Source organism: Pongo abelii, chromosome 2 (assembly GCF_028885655.2).
Source record: "Pongo abelii isolate AG06213 chromosome 2, NHGRI_mPonAbe1-v2.0_pri, whole genome shotgun sequence".
Classification (NCBI taxonomy): domain Eukaryota; kingdom Metazoa; phylum Chordata; class Mammalia; order Primates; family Hominidae; genus Pongo; species Pongo abelii.
Window position 1 is genome coordinate 95,953,529 of NC_085928.1, and position 21,029 is coordinate 95,974,557.

Here is a 21,029-nt window from a genome sequence, read left to right on the forward strand (position 1 = left end):
GTTTAACCATGTTAGCCAGGATGGTCTCGATCTCCTGACCTTGTGATCCATCCACCTCAGCCTCCCAAAGTGCTGGGATTACAGGCATGAGCCACTGCACTCGGCTTATTTTCTTATTTTTGCTTATCTGCCTTCTGACTTTGCTACAATTAATATGCACCATTTACATGTCCTTCTTTTTTTTAAAGAAGCACTTCTATTAAAAGAAATTTAGGGCCAGGTGCGGTGGCTCACACCTGTCATCCCAGCACTTTGGGAAGTCGAGGCAGGCAGATGGAGGTGGAGGTTGCAGTGAGCCGAGATCGCACCACTGCATTCCAGCCTGGGTGACAGAGAGAGACTCCACCTTGAAAAAAAAAAAAAGAAATTTAGAACTAGGTCCTGACAGCCTGTGTCACACAACCAATCAAGCTCTAAGACTAAAGTGTCTTTTTGGCCTCACATTGCACCTCATTAATAGCTTGGTTTTGCTAGCTTGACAAGACACTATATGGCCAAAAACAAACTTGTCAAACCAAGTGCACAAGTCAGTGTAATTGTGTTCAGTTCGCTAGTGATTCATTCCAGGGAACTACATCTTCATGCAGACAAGATAAAGAATGTCAATGTTAACTCAGTTTCCTGGCCAGATTAGTCTTTGCTGAAGACATTCTGCACATATTTTGAAACATATCAATGTGGTTCTTTGCACTGAAGGCCCTGGATTAGAGCTGTGTAGTAGCATAAATAATATCATGTATTCCTAAAGGTCATCTGGTTAGCCTGTGAGGGTAGTAACTCAGATACAAAAATGGTTATTTTGCCTTTTCTTCACCCAGCTTATCTAAATCCTCATTAGTTCTGTTTTCTCAGGCTGGAAAGAGTATCTTTCAGTCCCACTGAGATAAATACCTTCACCAAGAACAAGAGGCTGGGAGAAGTGGCTGCTTCCCTACTCTCATCTTTGTTTAAAATTCAAAGTCTATATTTAAATTACTATGTTTCATGGGTTGTGCAGATGTCATGAATGCCATTTCATATAGCCTATGATCTAAGAGATTAGCCCTACACAATTTCAGTCTGAACTGAAATCCACTGTATCTCCCCATTCTCTTTTCCAGCTTTTCTGTCCATGTTCACCCAGAAAAAATACTGTGACTCTGTCATCAGCACTGAGAATAAAAGAAAGATGTATACTCACCAAACAAGAAGGCAGAAGTTTGATTAGACACTGAAAATCTTTATCTGACAAATACTTGTCTGGGCCAAGGTCAGCCTGAAAACATGGAAGGGAATATCAGGGTACTGTTTTGGTCACGAAAAGAAAAATTCCTTGTCTTTCCCTTTAATTTTATTATCCGAAATATGACTGGAAACCAAAGATGAAAACAACACTAAGTCTGGCTGCCTCAAGACCTTTCTGGAGAAGCAGTGTGTAAAAATACCAGACTTAACTGTAATCTTATCTAATTCCATTAACCAAATGTATCACTAAAACTCTCAAAGTCAAAGAGATAAAGTAATACCCAAGTATTTTTTTTTGGGAAGTAAACTCCAAAACTATAAACCCTAAAGAGATTCGAGAGAGTTATTTTAAGCTGTTCTTATTTCTTTCCAAATGTTTACTAGTTGACCAAATATAATTGCATTTATATAACCAAATGCACAGGAAAATGACTCAAAATGACTTTTCTTTGGACCAAGGAAGCCTTTACATCATCACTTAAGAGCACAGTACAATTTTGTAATTCTCTTGTCAAATCTGCTTTCATTAACCCATCTAAAGTCACTGAAGGAGACCGAAGCAAAAAGCTAGCTTACCCAGCTTAACACTAGCCGTTCCTTTGGCTGATTTTTAATCTTCATCAAGAAATATTTCTTCCTTATTCTCCAACCTGCCATAAAAGCAAAAATGTGCTTAGAGCTGCACAATTTTTGCAACAACTGATATGTTTCACTGACTAAGTAATCAAGAAAAATTAAGTTTGGCAATATTATTCGCAGCTACATAGGCACAAGTAAAAGAACCATTTGATAATGTTGACATAGTAAAGGCTATACTTAAAAAGAAACAGTAAATGAAGAAATTATTCACGGAAAAGGCAGGAAAATAGCACTTCAGTTTAGATTTAGTGAAAAAGATAGATGAAGAAGGAATGGTGTTTCTGAAAGTTATTACCATCCAAATCCTTTGATGGGGCTTTAACCAAGGTTCATTAAGTATTTTGTTTGTTTTTGAGACGGAGTCTCGCTATCGCCCAGGCTGGAGTGCGGTGGCGCGATCTCGGCTCACTGCAGGCTCCGCCCCCTGGGGTTCACGCCATTCTATTGCCTCAGCCTCCCGAGTAGCTGGGACTACAGGCGCCCGCCACCTTGCCTGGCTAATTTTTTGTATTTTTAGTAGAGATGGGGTTTCACCGTGTTAGCCAGGATGGTCTCGATCTCCTGACCTCGTGATCCGCCCGCCTCGGCCTCCCAAAGTGCTGAGATTACAGGCGTGAGCCACCCCGCCCGGCCTTCATTAGGTATTAAAAATTAACAGCTGTATCCTCAAGCAGTTGGGATGCAAAAAGAAAAAGAAGTCACCTGCATTTAAGCATGTTCCTGGGATACGTATCAGAAAGCATGACTAAGGATCCAGTTCTGTGATCTGGCTTTTAACAGAATGAGCATGCCAATGTCTCTCTCACCTATGTCTTTCAAAGGTTCCACCACCTCCCACTTTGGTTCTGATCGGAAGAACATGGAAACCTGTTGTAAGGCAATCTCTGCAAAGACATTTTAGAAACCCATTAGTCAGACATATCAGGAAAGGGCCATATGCTGAAGATATTATTCTTGTAAATGAAATCCTTATAGTCTATGACCTTTTTAAAAAACTTAATTACCAAAAAAATAATAATAATAATAAAGAAAGAAAATACACACAAACTAAATGCAATGTGGGATTTTAGATTGGATCCTGGAATAGAAAAAGTACACTAGCAGAAAAACTGGTAAAATCTGAATAAAGCCCATAGTTAATAGTAACATTACTAATATTCACTTCTAGTTTTGATAAATGTGCCATGGTTATATAAAATATTAACATTAGGAGAAACTGGGTGAGAAGTATATGGCAATTTTCTGTACTATCATTGCAACTTCTTTTGTTTAGTTTTGTTTTTTGTTTTTTGAGATAGGGTCTCACTCTGTTGCCCAGGCTGGAACTCAGTGGCACAATCACGGCTCACTCCAACCTCAACCTCCTGGGCTCAAGTGATCCTCCCACCTCAGCCTCCCGAATAGCTGGGACTACAAGCATGGGCCATCACGCCTGGCTAAATTGTTTTTGTTGTTTTTTTTTTTTGAGATGGAGTTTCGCTCTTGTTACCCAGCTTGGAGTGCAATGGTGCGATCTCGGCTCACCGCAACCTCCACCTCCTGGGTTCAAGCAATTCTCCTGCCTTAGCCTCCTGAGTAGTTAGGATTACAGGCATGCGCCACTATGCCCAGCTAATTTTGTATTTTTAGTAGAAACGGGGTTTCTCCATGTTGGTCAGGCTGGTCTCGAGCTCCCGACCTCAGGTGATCCACCCACCTCGGCCTCCCAAAGTGCTGAGATTACAGGCATGAGCCACTGCACCTGTCCGACACCTGGCTAATTTCTGGTGTGGTTTTTTTTTTTTTTTTTTTTAGTGACAAGGTATTTGCCATCTCACCCAGGCTGGTCTCAAACTCTCAGCTCAAGAGATCCTCCCACCTTGACCTCCCAAAGTGCTGGGAATACAACCATGAACCACTGTACCCAGCCCACTGCAATTTTATGTAAATCTAAAATTATTCTAAAATGTAAAGTTTATTTTAAAAAGTATTAATAATGTGAAAATGTATACTTTTCAAAACTGGAAAATCTAAAATATGTAATCTAGCTGGTCTAAGCCAAGAATTCAATATATGCACCAGACCACAACCCAAGCCCAAAACTCAAAACATGTTCTAAAGTCAGCTGGGAACAGTATTTAATGTTGCTCCAAGTACTATTTATCCCATCTGGAATTATAGCTTTCATCAACAAAAAAGTGATTAGCCTTAAATATATACTAGAAATAAAAGCCAGTGTACAGCAACAACATGGTTCTATTGTGGAAAGTCTCCAAGTGCCTGTTTACTGGGAAAAAAAAATCCATCCTCTTTTTGTGTTCATTTATCATGAAAATGTTTCCCCCTTTTAAGAAGACAATGAGAAAGGAAGTTCTTTAAAGTTCTCTGCATTAAGAAATTATGAAAATAGCTGTGCTTTTACATTTCCTGTAAAAAGCAACATCTGTAATTTGCCATTTCCCCTCATTGCAGTGAGTAAATGAAGCCACTCCAGATCCTTGAAAGCAAACAGCAATCCTCCGAATGCACTGTGGAATTTCACTTCTGCCTAGCATTAATTACATTCCAGGCAGACTGGTGAGGCATGAGGGATTCAGTAGAAATGCTCTCCATATGTCAAAATGACCTTGTTTGGAATTCACATGTCAAGAGCTTGGCAAACAATATCATTTGGATATATTTTATAGTACATTTTGAGTTAAGAGATCAGGGAAGAAAACAATTTACTAGCTATTTGTTTACTGACTCAATATGTAAAGTGTCACTGGCATCTACTCAGAAGAAAACACGTGATATGATGACCAAATACAAAACTGGCTCCATTCACATTTGTTCTAACTACCCCAGAGTATGACAAACCATCTGGAAGATCTGGGTGCAACAGAAACACACAGACTTTCATTATCAACACTGGGAACTTTGTATCTCTTCTATAATTCATGTTAATATAAAGTATTTTTAGTATTTCCAAAGTAACTCGAACATAAAGAAACCTAAAAGGAAATTAAGTGAAAATCATTCATATCAACTTTGAGAAGGAGCATGAAAAAGAATTCTCTAATGTGTACAATGTCATTCTAAAAGACTGACAGTGACACGGAATTCCCTACAAAATCATTATTCAGCAATATCTACTGTATGCTACTATGTGCCATACATTGTTTTAGGAATAGGGGAAATAGCTGTGAACAGATGGAACATACTGGATTTCTCACTGATAAACTGAGGACTGTGAAATAGCTTTTTTCACTTAGGGTCAGGGAATCGGAGAAAGGACAATTTCTTCCCACTGAACTGTGATTTACTGTCAAATAAACTGCATGACTATCATGTGCCAAATAATAACCCCCTCCTTCCCCAGACTCAGGCAACACATTTCAATCCTAAACATCTACTCCTTTGCTTAGAAGCCTTTACTGGTTCCCCACTTCCTTGCCCAAATCAAGACCAAACATAAACCGAGTGTTCAACCAACCTCTGGCTTTAACCTACCTTTCTGGCTTTATCTCCCACAGTGTGTGGGGTCTCTCTGCACTCTGAGATTTGCCTACCATGGCCTGCCCCCACTCCCTCAGCATTTTCCATCTGGCCCAGACTCAGCCCAGATGTTCTGCTCCATTAGCCAGGACTCTCTCCCTCTCTCCTTCTTTCTCTCCTCTGTACACTCCCAGTGCTCTGTGTGTCCCTCTCTTATGGGATTACCTATGAATGTCCTCTATTAGGGCTACTCTCTTCCACCTAGACTGTATGCTCTGGCTGGAAGGGTAAAGCCAGGATATATCTTCTCAAGCTGCTCTGCCCAGAGCACTGGCCACTGCCTCTCGGCCTGGCTACCTTCTACTCACCCCTCAGATTTCCGTGTAGGAATGAACTCTTCTGGGAAGCCTTCCTTCAACTTTAGGTGTGGATCATCCATGCCCCCACCCCCTTCCCCAAGGTGCTCCCTAACATTTACTCTGCCACAGCCATCACCTGTCAATCTCCCTGTGTAACTGTCATGGAGTAGGAAGTGGGGGAATTATTCTTTCCTCCTGGCTGCATACATAGCACCTGGCACACAGCAGATGCTCAATAAGTATCTGATGAAGCAGGAATCAAGGGTTCAATTGTGTTCAGCAGATGTGGAAACTCTCTCCCATTAGAACATGAAATCCATGAGAAGGAAGGTATCTGCCCTCTAGTTCTGACACAGGAAACTGACTGACACGTGGAAAAACTGCATGCTCAGAAAGTGCTGATAAACAAGCTGGAGACAGGAAACGGAGAGCACAGCCTTCAAGTCCATCCTGTGCTTCCCACAGAGCTCAGTTGTACCAGGCGCGCCCAGTGCGAGCAGTCATTGAATTCCTCGATCACAGCCCCATGGAATGACTGCAGGGAACAAACACTGACTCCTCTAGGACCGGAGCTAGGGTCCAGACCCCTAGTCCACTACAGCAGGTTGCAATGCAGAGAGGCCTGCAACCTCACCAAATACCCTGCTGTTGTTCTAAATATAGTCCTCTTTCCCCACTCTCTCCCTTTTTATATCCTGGAGTCCACTACTGTCCTACCTTTTCAAGGGATTCCTGGGGCTTTAGGCCTAAAAGGGGAACTTCAGCACTCCCTGGTCTATTCCCCCTCCCCAGCCTCTTGTTTTATAGGTCAGGATGTGGGCCCACAGAGAGGAAATGCTGCTAATGACAAAGCTGGGACCAGGATACAGGCCTCTTGATTTCTGGTCCAAATGACTTTTGCGTGGACGTTAAAACCCCCTTACTCCAAAGGGTATAAGGACTGAGGCAGGAAGATGGCTACAGTGCAGTGAGGCTTTTAAATGATAGAAGTACCTTGTTAAAAAGATGACTATTGTAGGCCAGGCGCAGTGGCTCATGCCTGTAATCCCAGCGCTTTGGGAGGCCGAGGTGGGCGTATCACAAGGTCAGGAGTTCAAGACCAGCCTGGCCAACATGGTGAAACCCCATCTCTACTAAAAATACAAAAAAATTAGCTTGGCATTGTGGCAGGTGCTTGTAATCCCAGCTACTCGGGAGGCTGAGGCAGGAGAATCACTTGAACCAGGGGGCTGAGGTTGCAGTGAGCCAAGACCACACTACAGCACTCCAGCCTGGCCAACAGAGTGAGATTCCGTCTCAAAAAAAAAAAAAAAAAAGTAAGGGGGATATATGTGTGAGATAGATTCTCAACACAAACTTCTCAGGACCAGGAGATACCTGTTTTCCCTGCACAACAGCTGGCCCTCAATTAGACTTTCTAATTCAAATGAACACCTCACAACTCCCTCACAGAAGACCAAGGGTCTACATTTCCTTTCTGAGGATTGGCTCTTCTAGAGAAAACCTGGAAAAGAAAGAAAGGCCCAGCAGTCCCAGGCTGGGGACCCAGGGAAGAGAGAAGGAAGCTGCCGATGTCCTGAGAGCTCCTGGTTAGCCATCCCCTGAGAGCAGAATGTCATCACAGTCCCCCTCCAACAAGGCACCCTCACCCTCCGTCAGAGCAAGGACCAGGAAAAGTGCTCTGCTGATTCTGGCCACCACTTGAACACAGAACTCAAATCCTGCTGAAATGAAGCTGGGTGGTGACTGCAGACCATGTGGAAAATGAGAAGAGGTGGAGACATTATCCACATTAAAAGGCAAAAGTGGGCCAGGCACAGTGGCTCGTGCCTGCAATTCCAGCACTTCGGGAGGCTGAGGTGGGCAGATCACTTGAGCTCAAGAGTTTGAGACCAGCCTAGTCAACATAGTGAAACCCCCTCTCTACAAACAATTAAAAACTTAGCTGGGCATGGTGGTGTGCACTTGTAATCCCAGCTACTCAGGAGGCTGGGGCGCAAGGATCACTTGAACCCAGAAGGTCACGGCTGCACAGAGCTGGGATAGTGCCACTGCGCTCCAGCCTGGGCAACAGAGTGAGACCCTTACTCAAAAAACAAACAGGGAAAGCGGCCCTGCTTAGAGAAGTGCCACAAGGTGAGGGGCGTGTAGGGTATGTTCCGTGGGCCATGCTGTGAATCTCAGGAATGGTCCTGTCAAGCTGGCATGGAGGTGGCAGCCTATGCTTCCTTTTCCTGAGGTGGCTGCTATGTCAGCCTTGAGGCTAGACAAACTCTGAAATTTCATTCAAAGGGGGAAATAAATCAACATCTCTCTGAAAACAGCATCCATCACCTATTGTTTCATTCCGGGATTGTGCCCTCTGAATAGCAGCCAGCACGGGTTCTGGCAGGAGTTTCTGATGGTCTTTTTATACCCCTGCCCACATCTGCTTTGGACTCCTGACCCTCTACCATGCTGGAGGCCTGGGGGTGGGGAGGGGGAGTGGAGATCAAAGACAACAACAACATGTGGGGCAGGTACAGAAAAAAGCAGAGAACCGACAACTGTCAGAATAGACAACCTTCTAGGAGCTACAAAGCATTTTAACTTAAACACTCAGACCAGACTAAAGTCACGCTAGGGCCCTCCCTCTCTGGGGGCCTTAGGTGAACTCATTCATGAAAAGAGAGGGTTAGACATGATACATCTGCTCTAAGATCCCTTTTAGCTCTGACCCCATGGGACTCAATGTACTTCTGGTGCCAGCTCCCTGAGAGCAAGGAACACATTTATTTGTGCCTGCATCCTAACATCCAGCACACATCACATTTGTTGAATAAATGGCATCATTACACGTGCACTACACGTTGATGCTTGCCCTCAGGAGAACATTAGCAGGCACTCGCAGGGAATGAGGGAGATAAACCACCGAGTGGGCCTGGGTTAGGGCTCATTTGACAAGTCAGTCCAGATGGCCTGCTGTCTGACAATTCTGGGAACAATCAAGGTGAAACACTGAGAAATGAAAGCCACAAAAGATGCTACTTTGACAGAATTCAAGCTGTCCCTAGAGCCCCAGTCCTATCTGTGCTATCTTTTCTCTTCCCTGAACAAAAAAACAAGTGAAGGCAGGAATGGAATCCTTGTAACAACTCAATGCTCCATTTGGTAACTTACAGTAAGTGTGAGTTTGAAATAAACTTTCCTTCTCTTGGTTACACTCTAGAAAGGCATTTTCCTTAGCCCTGCACAGCACTTCTGTTAGGAAATGGCAGGTACATCCTAGTGCGAGGCTTCTCACGCTTTAATGTGCGTGCAAATCACCTGGGGACCTTGTTAAAATCAGATCCTGATTCAGGAAGTCTGGGATGAGGACTGAATTCTGCACCTTCAACAAGCTCCCAGTGATGCCAATGCTGCTGGTCAGAGAACCACACTGTGAGTCATAAGCCTCAAGGGCTGTGGTTTTCAAACTTGGCTCCATATTGGAATCACTTGGGAAGCTTTACAGACTACAAGCTCCACCCACGAGACTCCGATTTAATCAGCATGCACGCAGCCTGGGCATGAGAAATTTTTTTAATGCTCCCCAGGTGATTCTACTGTGGAGAAAAACTTGGTGCCTGCCAAGTAGACATCTGTTTCCCCTCTCTGAAATAGGAATATTTTGATGAATGAATGGATATGAATAAATAAATAAAAGTGAAATAGGAATAAAAGTGCCTCTCTCTAATTACTTCAAAAGCAATGTTTTAAGGACTCAATTATCTGATATGGTATATTCTCTTAGCAAGTAAAGTAACAATATCCATAGTTCCACTTAGAAAGTCTCTAAAGCATGGTTTCTCTTTAACAAATCAGGTGAAACAATGGTTTCTACTGTTCTTTTCAAAGTGACACCAGAATGTATTAAATATTTAGTTTCTCATTCTGCTGACATCAGGCTTAGGTTATTGATGCCAGCTTTGAGTGTAATAGGTACTGGAAGAGAAGCCCTTTCAACCACAGTACCTTGGCGGCTGCCCTGATCCAGGAAAGATTTGGAAGAGAATGACCTCCTATGCTTTGCACTGAGTGGGTCTCAGGGAGCAAATAGGAAGACACAGAAAGGACCCTTCTGAATCACTGCTGTGTTTAAAGTAAATTCCCAGAAAAAACAGAACACACAACATATAAATACAAAAACAGAGCCAAATGCAAATCAGATTAAGATTACTGTATGTATAAGGTGTTGATTAGAGGTCAAAAGTAATATAAAAAATTACTGTATGCATTATTGTGGATTATTATTATTATTATTATTTTTTTAAGACAGAGTCTTGCTCTGTTGCCTAGGCTAGAGTGCAGTGGCGCTATCTTGGCTCACTGCAACCTCCACCTCCCGGGTTCAAGTGATTCTCCTGCCTCAGCCTCCCGAGTAGCTAGGATTACAGGCATGTGCCACCATGCCTGGCTAATTTTTGTATTTTTAGTAGAGACAGGGTTTCACCATGCTGGCCAGGCTGGACTCAAACTCCTGACCTCAGGTGATCCACCCGCCTTGGCCTCCCAAAGTGCTGGGATTACAGGTGTGAGCCACCGTGTCTGGCCTACTGTAGATTACTTACTCTCTGTTCTGTCAGGGAAGACAATAAAGGCAAGAGTATAAGTATACATACAATAATTTCTCTTCCATATTTTTCTGTGCAGACTTTACAAACATTTTGGAAGTAAATTATTTTCTTCTTATACATCTACAGTAAACTACAATCAAGAAAATCTTAGTAAATTCATAATATGCTACAACAAATGTATACACATCCCCATTTTGAGAAAACGTTCCTCCCACATACGTTAACTCCACCAAGGGACAGTGCCTCTTTAGCCATGTGACCATAGCTCACAGATTCCTTCGCTTACCAGTGTAGTTTGCGGAATAGTTGTTTGGATCTAAAAACTTCTTAACCAGCTCACAATTAGACAAGATATGATTTGTGGTGATCACGTTGAGATAGTTTTGAAGACCTTTCTGCCTTTCAGCTATGAATTCACGATCCATGTTACCAATCAATTTTTTGGGAGGAAGAGGTAGACTTAGGCCTGCAATCTTTAAAAAAAAAAAAAAAGTTACACTCATGTCATCCACAAAAAAGAATCAATACAAAAATCTTGACCTATCATATTTCATTAAACCTAAGACAATGTAGATTTTAGATGCATCCTAATTTCAGTCATATAAAAATTGTGAAAAACTGCATTTAGAATTGATAAAATACTGTATTAAGCATATTTTATTTTATTTTTGAGATGGAGTCTCACTATGTCACCCAGGCTGGAGTGCAGTGGTGCAATCTTGGCTCACTGAAACCTCCACCTCCTGGCTTCAAGAGATTCTCCTGCCTCAGCCTCCTGAGTAGCTGGGACTACAGGCATGCGACACCACGCCCAGCTAATTTTTGTAGTTTTTAGGAGAGACAGGGTTTTACCATGTTGGCCAGGCTGATCTCAAACTCCTGACCTCAAGTGATCCACCAGCTTCGGATTACAGGTGGTGGGCGCCTGTAATCCCAGCTACTCAGGAGGCTGAGGCAGTACAATTGCTTGAACCCAGGAGGCCGAGGCTGCAGTGAGCCAAGATTGCACCACTGCCCTCCAGCCTGGGCAACAGAGCAAAACTCTGTCTCGAATACTACAACTACTACTACTACTAATAATAAAGGGCTACCAAAATATATAAGCTAATATCTGATCAGACTAGTTATGTCTACATACTCTTTAAAAAAATGAAGTCCGACTGGGCGTGGTAGCTCACTCCTGTAATCCCAGCACTTTGTTTGGGAGGCCGAGGCAGTCGAATCACCTGAGGGCGGAAGTTTGAGACCAGCCTGGCCAACATGGAGAAACCCCATCTCTACTAAAAATACAAAAAATTAGCTGAGCGTGGTGATGCATGCCTGTAATCCCAGCTACTCGGGAGGCTGAGGCAGGAGAATCGCTTGAACCCGGGAGGCAGAGGTTGCAGTGAACCAAGATCCCACCATTGCACTCCAGCCTGGGCAACAAGAATGAAACTCCGTCACCAAAAAAAAAAAAAAAAAAAAAAAAGAAGAAGAAGAAAAATGAAGTCCAAATCCAGTGAAAACATTTAAATAAGAAACAAAAATGAGTCCTGTAGGAGTCTGGTGACCCTTGGTTATCAGCCCATATTCAAGAGTGGAGCACCAAAAGTTAACTGGAACCTCTGGGTGAGTGCCCTGGGATTTATCTACTGTGGGCTTTATTTTACCAGATGACCCTACGCAGCTGTTTTACTGGACAAACCTTTAGCTCTTTCCTCTTAGGCTGGACAGATTCCCCTAAAACAATCTTCTAATATCCTGCCTGAAAAGTCTGAAGCCTGACTGCCAGAATTCTGGGAGTTGAGAGGAAGAAGGAAGCTAGGGAGGGAGTGGGGTCCTCATGTATATTATGTACATGTTTTCAAATGTGCCTGCATACCCCAGCCTAAAGACTGTTTGACCCTCTCCAGAAAATAAACTTACTGTTTTTTGCTAGACGGAGGAGGGCAGGCATAAATTGTACGGACATGGGAGATTTGGGGATCTGACTGCTTCTTAAACAGACTTGCAACTCCTTGACCTTCACCCCACTCTAGGGGCAGCACCTGGTACTGCCAATGCTGGAACCTTCCAGGGGTTCTGTGATATAAATTGAGACCCAACGAGATTATCTGCTTCCCATCTCAGAATTCTGCCTTCCTACATTTGCTTAATCAGTTAGCTTTCACCCACTGGATTTTCAGCTTAAAGTGTTTTATTGTGGTTTTTTCTTCTCCTGTTCTGTTTGTCCTCGAGAGTGTGTTTGTGTACATAAACAATCCACTGTTATTCTAGACTGATTTCCAGAGGGAGAAAAAGTAAATACAGGTACTCAATCTACTATCATTTTCCACATTATTTAAAACTTTTAGTCTTTTCTTTCTTTTCTTTTTTTTAGAAAGAGATAGGGTCTCACTATGTACTTGAACTCCTGGTTGTAAGTAATCCTCCCACCTCAGCCTGCCTCTCGAGTAGCTGGGACTGTGACTTTATTTTTTAAACATAAAAAGCAAAGCATGAGATCGGCATTTTAATTTAATGAGCAAAGTCACTTTCAAAGAGTAGTACTATTCTAGACTTGTGCTTATATTAGAGCAGTCCAGTGGCATGTGTATTGATCGAGGGTAAGGTCTAAAGAGAAGGGCATCTTGAATTCAGAAAAGGATGTAATCTTAAACCATTAAATTGGGCAAACCTAACTGTTCCATTCTGTATTTTTCAAACAACAATGATGCAGCCAAATGAAGACTCTGAACTTGATACTGGACAAGATGAAAAGGTTGGCAGATAATTCTAAATTGCCAATTTCTCAAATATAATTACGAAAATATGTCAGAGCATACACAGAGTAAATTTTCTATCACAGCATAATTCATTTCCAAATAAGATAATCAAATTTCACGTCATTTGCCTCATTTATACAGTTAGGCTTTATCTAATAGCAGTTTCTTTTTTAGCTGAATAAAATGCATACATATGAAGAAAGTACATCACTTAGCTATTGTACATCCAAGCCAATCACTTTATTTTTTGGTTCAAGGACATAATGAATTAAATTAAGGGTAGGCCGGGCACAGTGGCTCATGCCTGTAATCCCAGCACTTTGGGAGACCGAGGCAAGTGGATTACCTGGAGTCAGGAGTTAGATACCAGCCTAACCAACATAGCAAAACCCCATCTCTACTAAAAATACAAAAACTAGTCAGGCATGGTGGTACATGACTGTAATTTCAGCTCCTCAGGAGGCTGAGGCACAAGAATCACTTGAACCCAGGAGGCAGAGGTTGCAGTGAACCACGATGGCACCATTGCACTCCAGCCTGGGTAATGGAGTGAAACTCTGTCTCAAAAATAAATAAATAAATAAATACATAATAAATAAATAAAGGGTAATATATTACCTAAAACACAACTGATGTATCTTTCCTGAAACTATTTTATGAAGTTACAGAATATCATCTCATTTATGTGTGTGTACGCTAAGTTATCACTTAATGCTGTCTATAGGTTCTTACAAACTGGGACTTTAAGCAAAATGAATAACAAGGCTAATTTTACCATAGGCTAATTAATTAATTAATTTTATTTATTTATTTTTAGACAAGAGTTTCGCTCTTGTCACCCAGGCTAGAGTGCAATGCCACAATTTTGGCTCACTGCAACCTCCGCCTCCTGGGTTCAAGCAATTCTCCTGCCTCAGCCTCCTGAGTAACTGGGATTACAGGTGCCCGCCACCACGCCTGGCTAATTTTTGTATTTTTAGTAGAGATGGGATTTCACCATGTTGGCCAGGCTGGTCTCAAACTCCTTATCTCAAGTGATTCACCCGCCTCAGCCTCCCAAAGTGCTGGAATTACAGGCGTGAGCCACCACACCTGGCCAGGCTAATTTATATAAACAAGAATTAACTTCCTACAGCATATTTCTGCTCACAAAAACATCAGCAAACTTCTAAAGACCTAAAACATGTCTAATAATAAACACTGAAATAAATATTACCTATATATAATTTAAGAAAGATTAATAAAAACAAGATAATTATTATTTTGGAGGGTAGCTGTTGTTAACTTGGTGTATTTTTGCACTTAACATTCATTACTTAAAGCAATTATATAGATATTAAAATGTAATTAAAGAATCCAGAGGAAATGGAAAATTACTTAAGCAATTATAATGCTTAGCATTGGTGAGATTTTGCCAACTTAACAAGATAATTATTTACGCCATGTTTCCAGTTTAGGGTCTCAGGCGGCCGGAGCCCATCCCATGTCAGGATGCACTCACACACACCCACACTCACATGGGGACTATGCAGACATGCCGGTTCACCTAACCTGTACATCTTTGGGACGTGGGAAGAAACTGGAGTACCCAGAGAAAATCCACGTAGACATGGAGAGAACATGCAAACTCCATTCATACACTGGCCTTGGTCATGGATAGATTTATTTTTTTCTCATCAACATTACAACCAAACAATGTTGAACAAAACAGTGTTATCTGAGAACCCGCTGTCTTAGCCCGGGATATGGTTACACAGGCACAGAAAAAATGTCTGGGAGGACTCATACCAACTGCTTAACAATAACCATTTCTAGGAGTGGGTTGGTTCATTAATTTTTATTTCTCTACTGTGAAATGTTTAGTGTTCATTTACTACTTTTTTTTTCAATTAAAGAAAGAAAATTGCTTTTGTATATCAAACTGATTGTATATACAGCAAGGATTTTTAAAATACCATTACCCAGTATCGACAGATTTGCCTGCACTACTGCATAGCAGCAGCCCCAGCTGAGTCCACATCACTCAGAAAGGAGTCACATCTGACATCATTGGATTCAAATCCCAATATTCTGGCTCCTTTTCTTTCATTGTGGGGATGTGAGAATGAATTTCATAAAGTATCTGTTTTGAACTTTGTGGCTTCCAAGCTTCAACCAATCCATTTTGTCAAGCTTCATTTCACTTTTTTAAATGTATTGCTCTGCCCAGACATCCCATCGGTTCTTTCAAACCATCAGGTGGAACAAAGAGCTCTTTTGCCAACAGCTGCAATTATAATGTCCCTGCTATGTCAGACAGACCGGAGGTGGTTTTCCTGCCCTAAGTTTAAGATCTCACAAAAAAAAAAATTCCTAAAGGTACTCAGACTGTGCAACATATGTGTTATTTTAAAACCCCGTCTCTTAAAAAAGACTATTCAAGAGACACTTTCTCTTTCAGCTTTCTCCTAGAATTTCTAAACTGCTTACCAATTACAGAATAGAAAATTTAGAACTCCAATGGCTAATTAGAAGGGAGGGAAAAAAAATACTACACATGGAATAATAAAGTCTCTAAGCCACTGATTTCCTAGACACCTCCACACTGATGACTTCAAGCCAGGATGCCTCATCATCTCACTTTCACTACCTTCCTCTTTAACATGCCCTATGGATTCCCTTCTTGAGTTCCTTATAGAAGGAAAAGAGAACAAGACAGCCAGCAGAGGAGTCCCCAGAGTTCCACGCACAACTGCAGAGTGAAAATGGAAAAGGGAGGCCAGGCGCCGTGGCTCACACCTGTAGTCCCAGCATTTTGGGAGGCCGAGGTGGGTGGATCACCTGAGGTCAGGAGTTCGAGACCAACCTGGCCAACATGATGAAACCCCCATCTCTACTGAAGATACAAAAAAATTAGCCAGGCATGATGGTGGGCGCCTGTAATTCCAGCAACTTGGGAGGCTAAGGCAGGAGAATTGCTTGAACCCGGGAGGTGGAGGTTGCAGTGAGCACGATCTCAGCTCACTGCACTCCAGCCTGGGCAACAGAGTGAGACTGTCTCAAAACAAAAAAAAAAAAGAAAGAAAACGAAAAGCAGGGAATGATTCCCAAATTGGGATTTAGAGCCCAAAATTGTATGACAAACTATATTACAGTTTCAAGAAAACTAGCTTTTATCTGGAGGGAAAACTTTCTTTTTTTTTTTCTTTTTTTGAGACGGAGTCTTGCTCTGTCGCCCTGGCTGGAGTGCAGTGTGCGATCTCGGCTTACTGCAAGCTCCACCTCCTGGGTTCACGCCATTCTCCTGCCTCAGCCTCCCGAGTAGCTGGGACTACAGGCGCTGGCCACCAGGCCCTGCTAATTTTTTGTATTTGTAGTAGAGACGGGGTTTCACCATGTTAGCCAGGATGGTCTCGACCTCCTGACTTCACGATCCACCCGCCTCGGCCTCTGAAAGTGCTGGGATGACAGGCGTGAACCACCGTGTCAGAGGATGAGATGGCACTAGCCACAAGGGCACAGCAACTTCCAGGCAGAGGAAACAGAACACACAAAGGCCCTGAGCTAAGACAGGAATGAAAAACTTTCAACTTCAATCTGTTCATTGCTCCTGACTTCCAACATCAGATCTTAATGATCTGCAAATTGCCTTCAACCATATTCCAGTCAGTATCCTAGGGAGTTCTAAGCTTTCAACAGACCCTCAATTTGTCTCAACCCCCTGCTGTCCCCTGGAGTACAGTACGTCTCTCCAAGGTCAACAATGGGGAGTAAAATTCTAATTACAAAATATTTGTGCTATAAGAGATCTCAGAAGTCATCTAGTTCAACCCCTTTATTTCAGCGGTGAAAGTGAAACCCAAGAGAAGAAATGATGGACTCGGCCGGGCGCTGTGGCTCACGCCTGTAATCCCAGCACTTTAGGAGGCCAAGGTGGGTGGATCAAGAGGTCAGGAGATCGAGACCATCCTGGCTAACACGGTGAAATCCCATCTCTACTTAAAATACAAAAAATTAGCCGGGCATGGTGGCGGGCGCCTTGTAGTCCTAGCTACTTAGGAGGCTGAGGCAGGAGAATGGCGTGAACCTGGGAGGTGGAGCTTGCAGTGAGCAGAGATTGCACCACTGCACTCCAGCCTGGGCGACAGAGCGACTCCGTCTCAAAAAAAAAAAAAAAAAAAAGAGAGAAATGCTGGACTCAAGGTCTCAACGCTGGAAGGGGGAGGGCCTGGGTTCCTTTTCAAGTCTAAGGAACAGAGACTGAGTTCTTTCTCTCTCTGCCCAGTTCCCAACATTTCAACAGCCTGCTTCTTTCCCTTCGTTGTTTGCTGTCTCCCTGGATGGCTGCTAATCTGATGTTGCATTTAAAATAAGATGGTGATTTTCTTCATTGTTTCCACAAAATATGCTCACTATAAAAAGTCTGGCAGCCTGGCCAACATAGTGAAACCCCGTCTCTACTAAAAATACAAAAATTAGCCGGGCATGGTGGTGCGTGCCTGTAATCTCAGCTACTCGGGAGGCTATGGCAGGAGAATTGCTTGAACCCAAGAGGCAGAGACTGCAGTGAGCCAAGATCACGCCACTGCACTCCAGTTTGGGTGACAGGGCGAGACTCTATCTCAAAAAAAAATTCAGAAAATGCAGCTTTTGCCGGGCGTGGTGGCTCACGCCTGTAATCCCAGCACTTTGGGAGGCCGAGGCAGGCGGATCATGAGGTCAGGAGATTGAGACCATCCTGGCTACCATGGTGAAACCCTGTCTCTACTAAAAATACAAAAAATTAGCCGGGCGTGGTGGCGAGCGCCTGTGGTCCCAGCTACTCAGGAGGCTGAGGCAGGAGAATGAGGTGAACCCGGGAGGTGGAGCTTGCAGTGAGCCAAGATCGCGCCACTGCACTCCAGCCTGGGTGACAAGAGTGAGACTCCGTCTCAGAAAAAAAAGAAAAAGCAGCTTTTTTCTGTTTTTCTGCTTAGAATAGCCTACATGTGCTTGTTTGTGGAGCACTTGGAAAGTACAGAACATTAAACAGAACAAAACAAAACAAAGAAACAGAAAAAGACATAACCTATAATTCCACCACCTGGGGATCACCATTAACATTTTGGCATATTTACTTGCAATCCTGTTTTCCAAACATTTCTTGTAATTATATTATATGGCACATATAATTTTGCATTCTGCTTTTTTTCACTTAGACATGTTCCTATTGGACTCAGACAACTCTGCATATGTGTATTATATTTCTCTTTCTTCAGCAGGAACTCATTTATCTGTCAAAAGGGTAATTGGACACTGAAAATCATGGTCACAGTTTTATTCTGAGGTTTGAGTCTTTTTGGTCTGTTTTATGGATATTGTTTTAAATAATTTCACTGCCAAAAAGCTGTATGTGCTTTCTTCTGTTTGTTTACTTGAATCCAGAAAAACCTCCCACTGAAATGATGTCTGGCCATATTCTGCCCAACACAAGCCAACATCAATACATGGGGATATTTGCATTTGAAATAAGATGCACATTGAAAGTCCCCATTTTAAAAGGTAAAATTACACTGAAGCAAGAATAAAATTCACTATATTAAAAAGGCCGTAAGTGAAGAGTTGTGGAGAAACCTTATCATCCCAAAGTATGTGTAAATGAGGATAAAACTCTCCTTCCCACCCTCTATTCTTAGAGGCTAAGTCTAGGCAATTTCAATTTCAAAAATATTTCTCCCACAATTCTTACTCTGCCTGGCTGAATGACATTGTACAAAGATCACTCCCCCTTTATGCACAAGCAAAGGTTCGCTTGAGCATAAAGGCAGAAACAGTTAGTAGGCCCACTGTTAATTCCCAAATGCTTACACCACTGTGGAAATGTCACATGGGCCACTGCATTGGGGAGAGGACGGCCTGAGGAGAAAATCCACTGCTGGAATAAACTGCACATTGATGCCTTAACTACAATGTCATCATAGGACCAGCTCTTTTCTGAGTGCAAAGAAGATGCTATTAAAATCCATAAATAAAACCAATTAAACCCACTGATGAGAATTTGATCTCTGCCAATATTCTATCTGAAAACTCAAATGGGTCATACTAAAATTAAAACACAAAAAGACAATATGTGTCAAATGCATGACAAGTATGGCAATTACATAATCGTCTGCAGATAATTAGGCCCCTTCCTTCAAAAGGAAAACAAGGCATTCATGCTTTCAGCAGCATTATAAATAATGTTAAAGTGTGGGCTCTACAAATACTTATTTCCTTTTTTGTTTGTTTTTTGAGACAGAGTCTCACTCTATTGCCCAGGATGGAGTGCAACGTGGTGCAATCTTGGCTCACTGCAACCTCCCCCTCCCGGGTTCAAGCAGTTCTCCTGCCTCAGCCCCCTGAGTAGCTGGGATTACAGGCACCCATCACCACACCCAGCTAATTTTTGTATTTTTAGTAGAGACAGGGTTTCGCCATGCTGGCCAGGCTGGTCTTGAACCCCTGACCTCAGGTGATCCACCCGCCTCAGCCTCCCAAAGTGCTGGGATTACAGGAGTGAGCCACCACATCTGGCCCAAATGCTTATTTTCTGAAGTCTGACCAACAAAACGTGGCCTTCTGAAGGAAAGGAAGTATTACGCTTCCTCCTAGTGCACAGTCCTCCTGACCTTTATGGGCAAGATCAGAGGTCACTCAGAATGAGCGATGATGGCTAGCTCACCAATGACGGGAGCAGTCCTTTCCCTCCTGGCTGAGTCCTTTACCTCATATGCCATGCACTCTTCCTCAGGTTTAAAGGGTTTTATGTTACCAATCAAACCTGCAGTATGACACACAAGAGCGCAATAGTCTTCAGTAATCCAAGGCACTTGAAGACCAGCCTGCCAAGTGAAGACACGGCTGGTATTGGCAGGACTTCCTAAGGTGCTAAAGCTCCTCTTGGACCCTTTAACCATTACCAACACTGGCTGTGTTTCTAGATGAAGACCTTCCAGCTCATGCTTCTTCCCATTATGGCCCTCAAGTTAGGAACATTTAAAACAAAGGGATTTCTAACTACATATTTAGGATAAAAAAGTTAAACACAAAAAGGTTGAGACTCTCAGTTACTGCTGCATGTTGATCTGCAGAGCTGATATGTGGCCTAGTTCAATGAAGAGATTCAGAGTCCCAGCTCCACCTAAGTGAACAACGCTAGCAATCCACGCAATCATTCCTCATCTGTTAAAAGGAGATATTACGTCAGCCTCCTATGACTGTGGTAAGGATACAGTCTGGCACAATAATACTTGGTTGCAAGGTGACTATTAATTGTAAATCACATGTTGATTCCCAAAAGTTTATTTTTGGGACTACTTTACATCATCTGTGTAAAGTATGAATTTATTTTCTTTGACAGGGAAATGTGCTAATTTCTTGTTTTTGATATTGCCATTTCCAACCAGTTTTTTTTTTTTTTTTTTTTTTTTTTGAGATGGAGTTTCACTCTTATTGCCCAGGCTGGAGTGCAATGGCGTGATCTCGGCTCACCACAACCTCCACTTCCCAGGTTCAAGTGATTCTCCTGCCTCAGCCTCCCAAGTAGCTAGGATTACAGGCACGCACCATCACGCCTGGCTAATTTTGTATTTTTAGTAGAGATGGGGTTTCTCCATGTTGGTCAGGTGGTCTTGAACTCCTGACCTCAGGTGATCACCCACCTTGGCCTCCCCAAGTGCTGGGATTACAGGCATTGAGCCACCATGCCCAGACTCCAGCCAGTTTTTTAGACACCCCAAGTAATCAATCTGTGTAATTAGAATTTCAAAACATTTACCTGTAAGCTGTTGTTAAGCAAATCAAAGTCACTGTATCTTCTAACAATCTGTAAGAGACAAGAAGTAGTGTTTTGATTCAGCAAAGACTATCTCTTTTCATTTCTTTATTTAATATGTATTAGAATTAGTAATACTGGCACTCTAGAGCTCAGGCACTTGTACTAAGGGTAGTAGGGCTTATACCTGGTGCTTAACTGTTTAACCTGACAAGCCTAGAAAACAGACTTAGCAGTG

At 42.6% G+C, this 21,029-nt stretch overlaps 1 protein-coding gene across 16 annotated transcripts in view; it reads right to left on the bottom strand.

The window, feature by feature from the left end:
- Positions 1-21,029, bottom strand: part of PXK (PX domain containing serine/threonine kinase like) — a 93,741-nt gene that overhangs the window by 32,992 nt on the left and 39,720 nt on the right. For all 16 annotated transcript variants that reach the window (XM_024244408.3, XM_024244407.3, XM_063722018.1 and 13 more), the window contains exons 3-7: positions 20,795-20,842; positions 10,560-10,746; positions 2,670-2,747; positions 1,801-1,874; positions 1,181-1,255 (exon numbers count right to left, since the gene is read on the bottom strand). In XM_024244408.3, the coding sequence (XP_024100176.2) occupies positions 1,181-1,255; positions 1,801-1,874; positions 2,670-2,747; positions 10,560-10,746; positions 20,795-20,842 (462 nt within the window). The remainder of the gene's footprint in view (positions 1-1,180; positions 1,256-1,800; positions 1,875-2,669; positions 2,748-10,559; positions 10,747-20,794; positions 20,843-21,029) is intronic.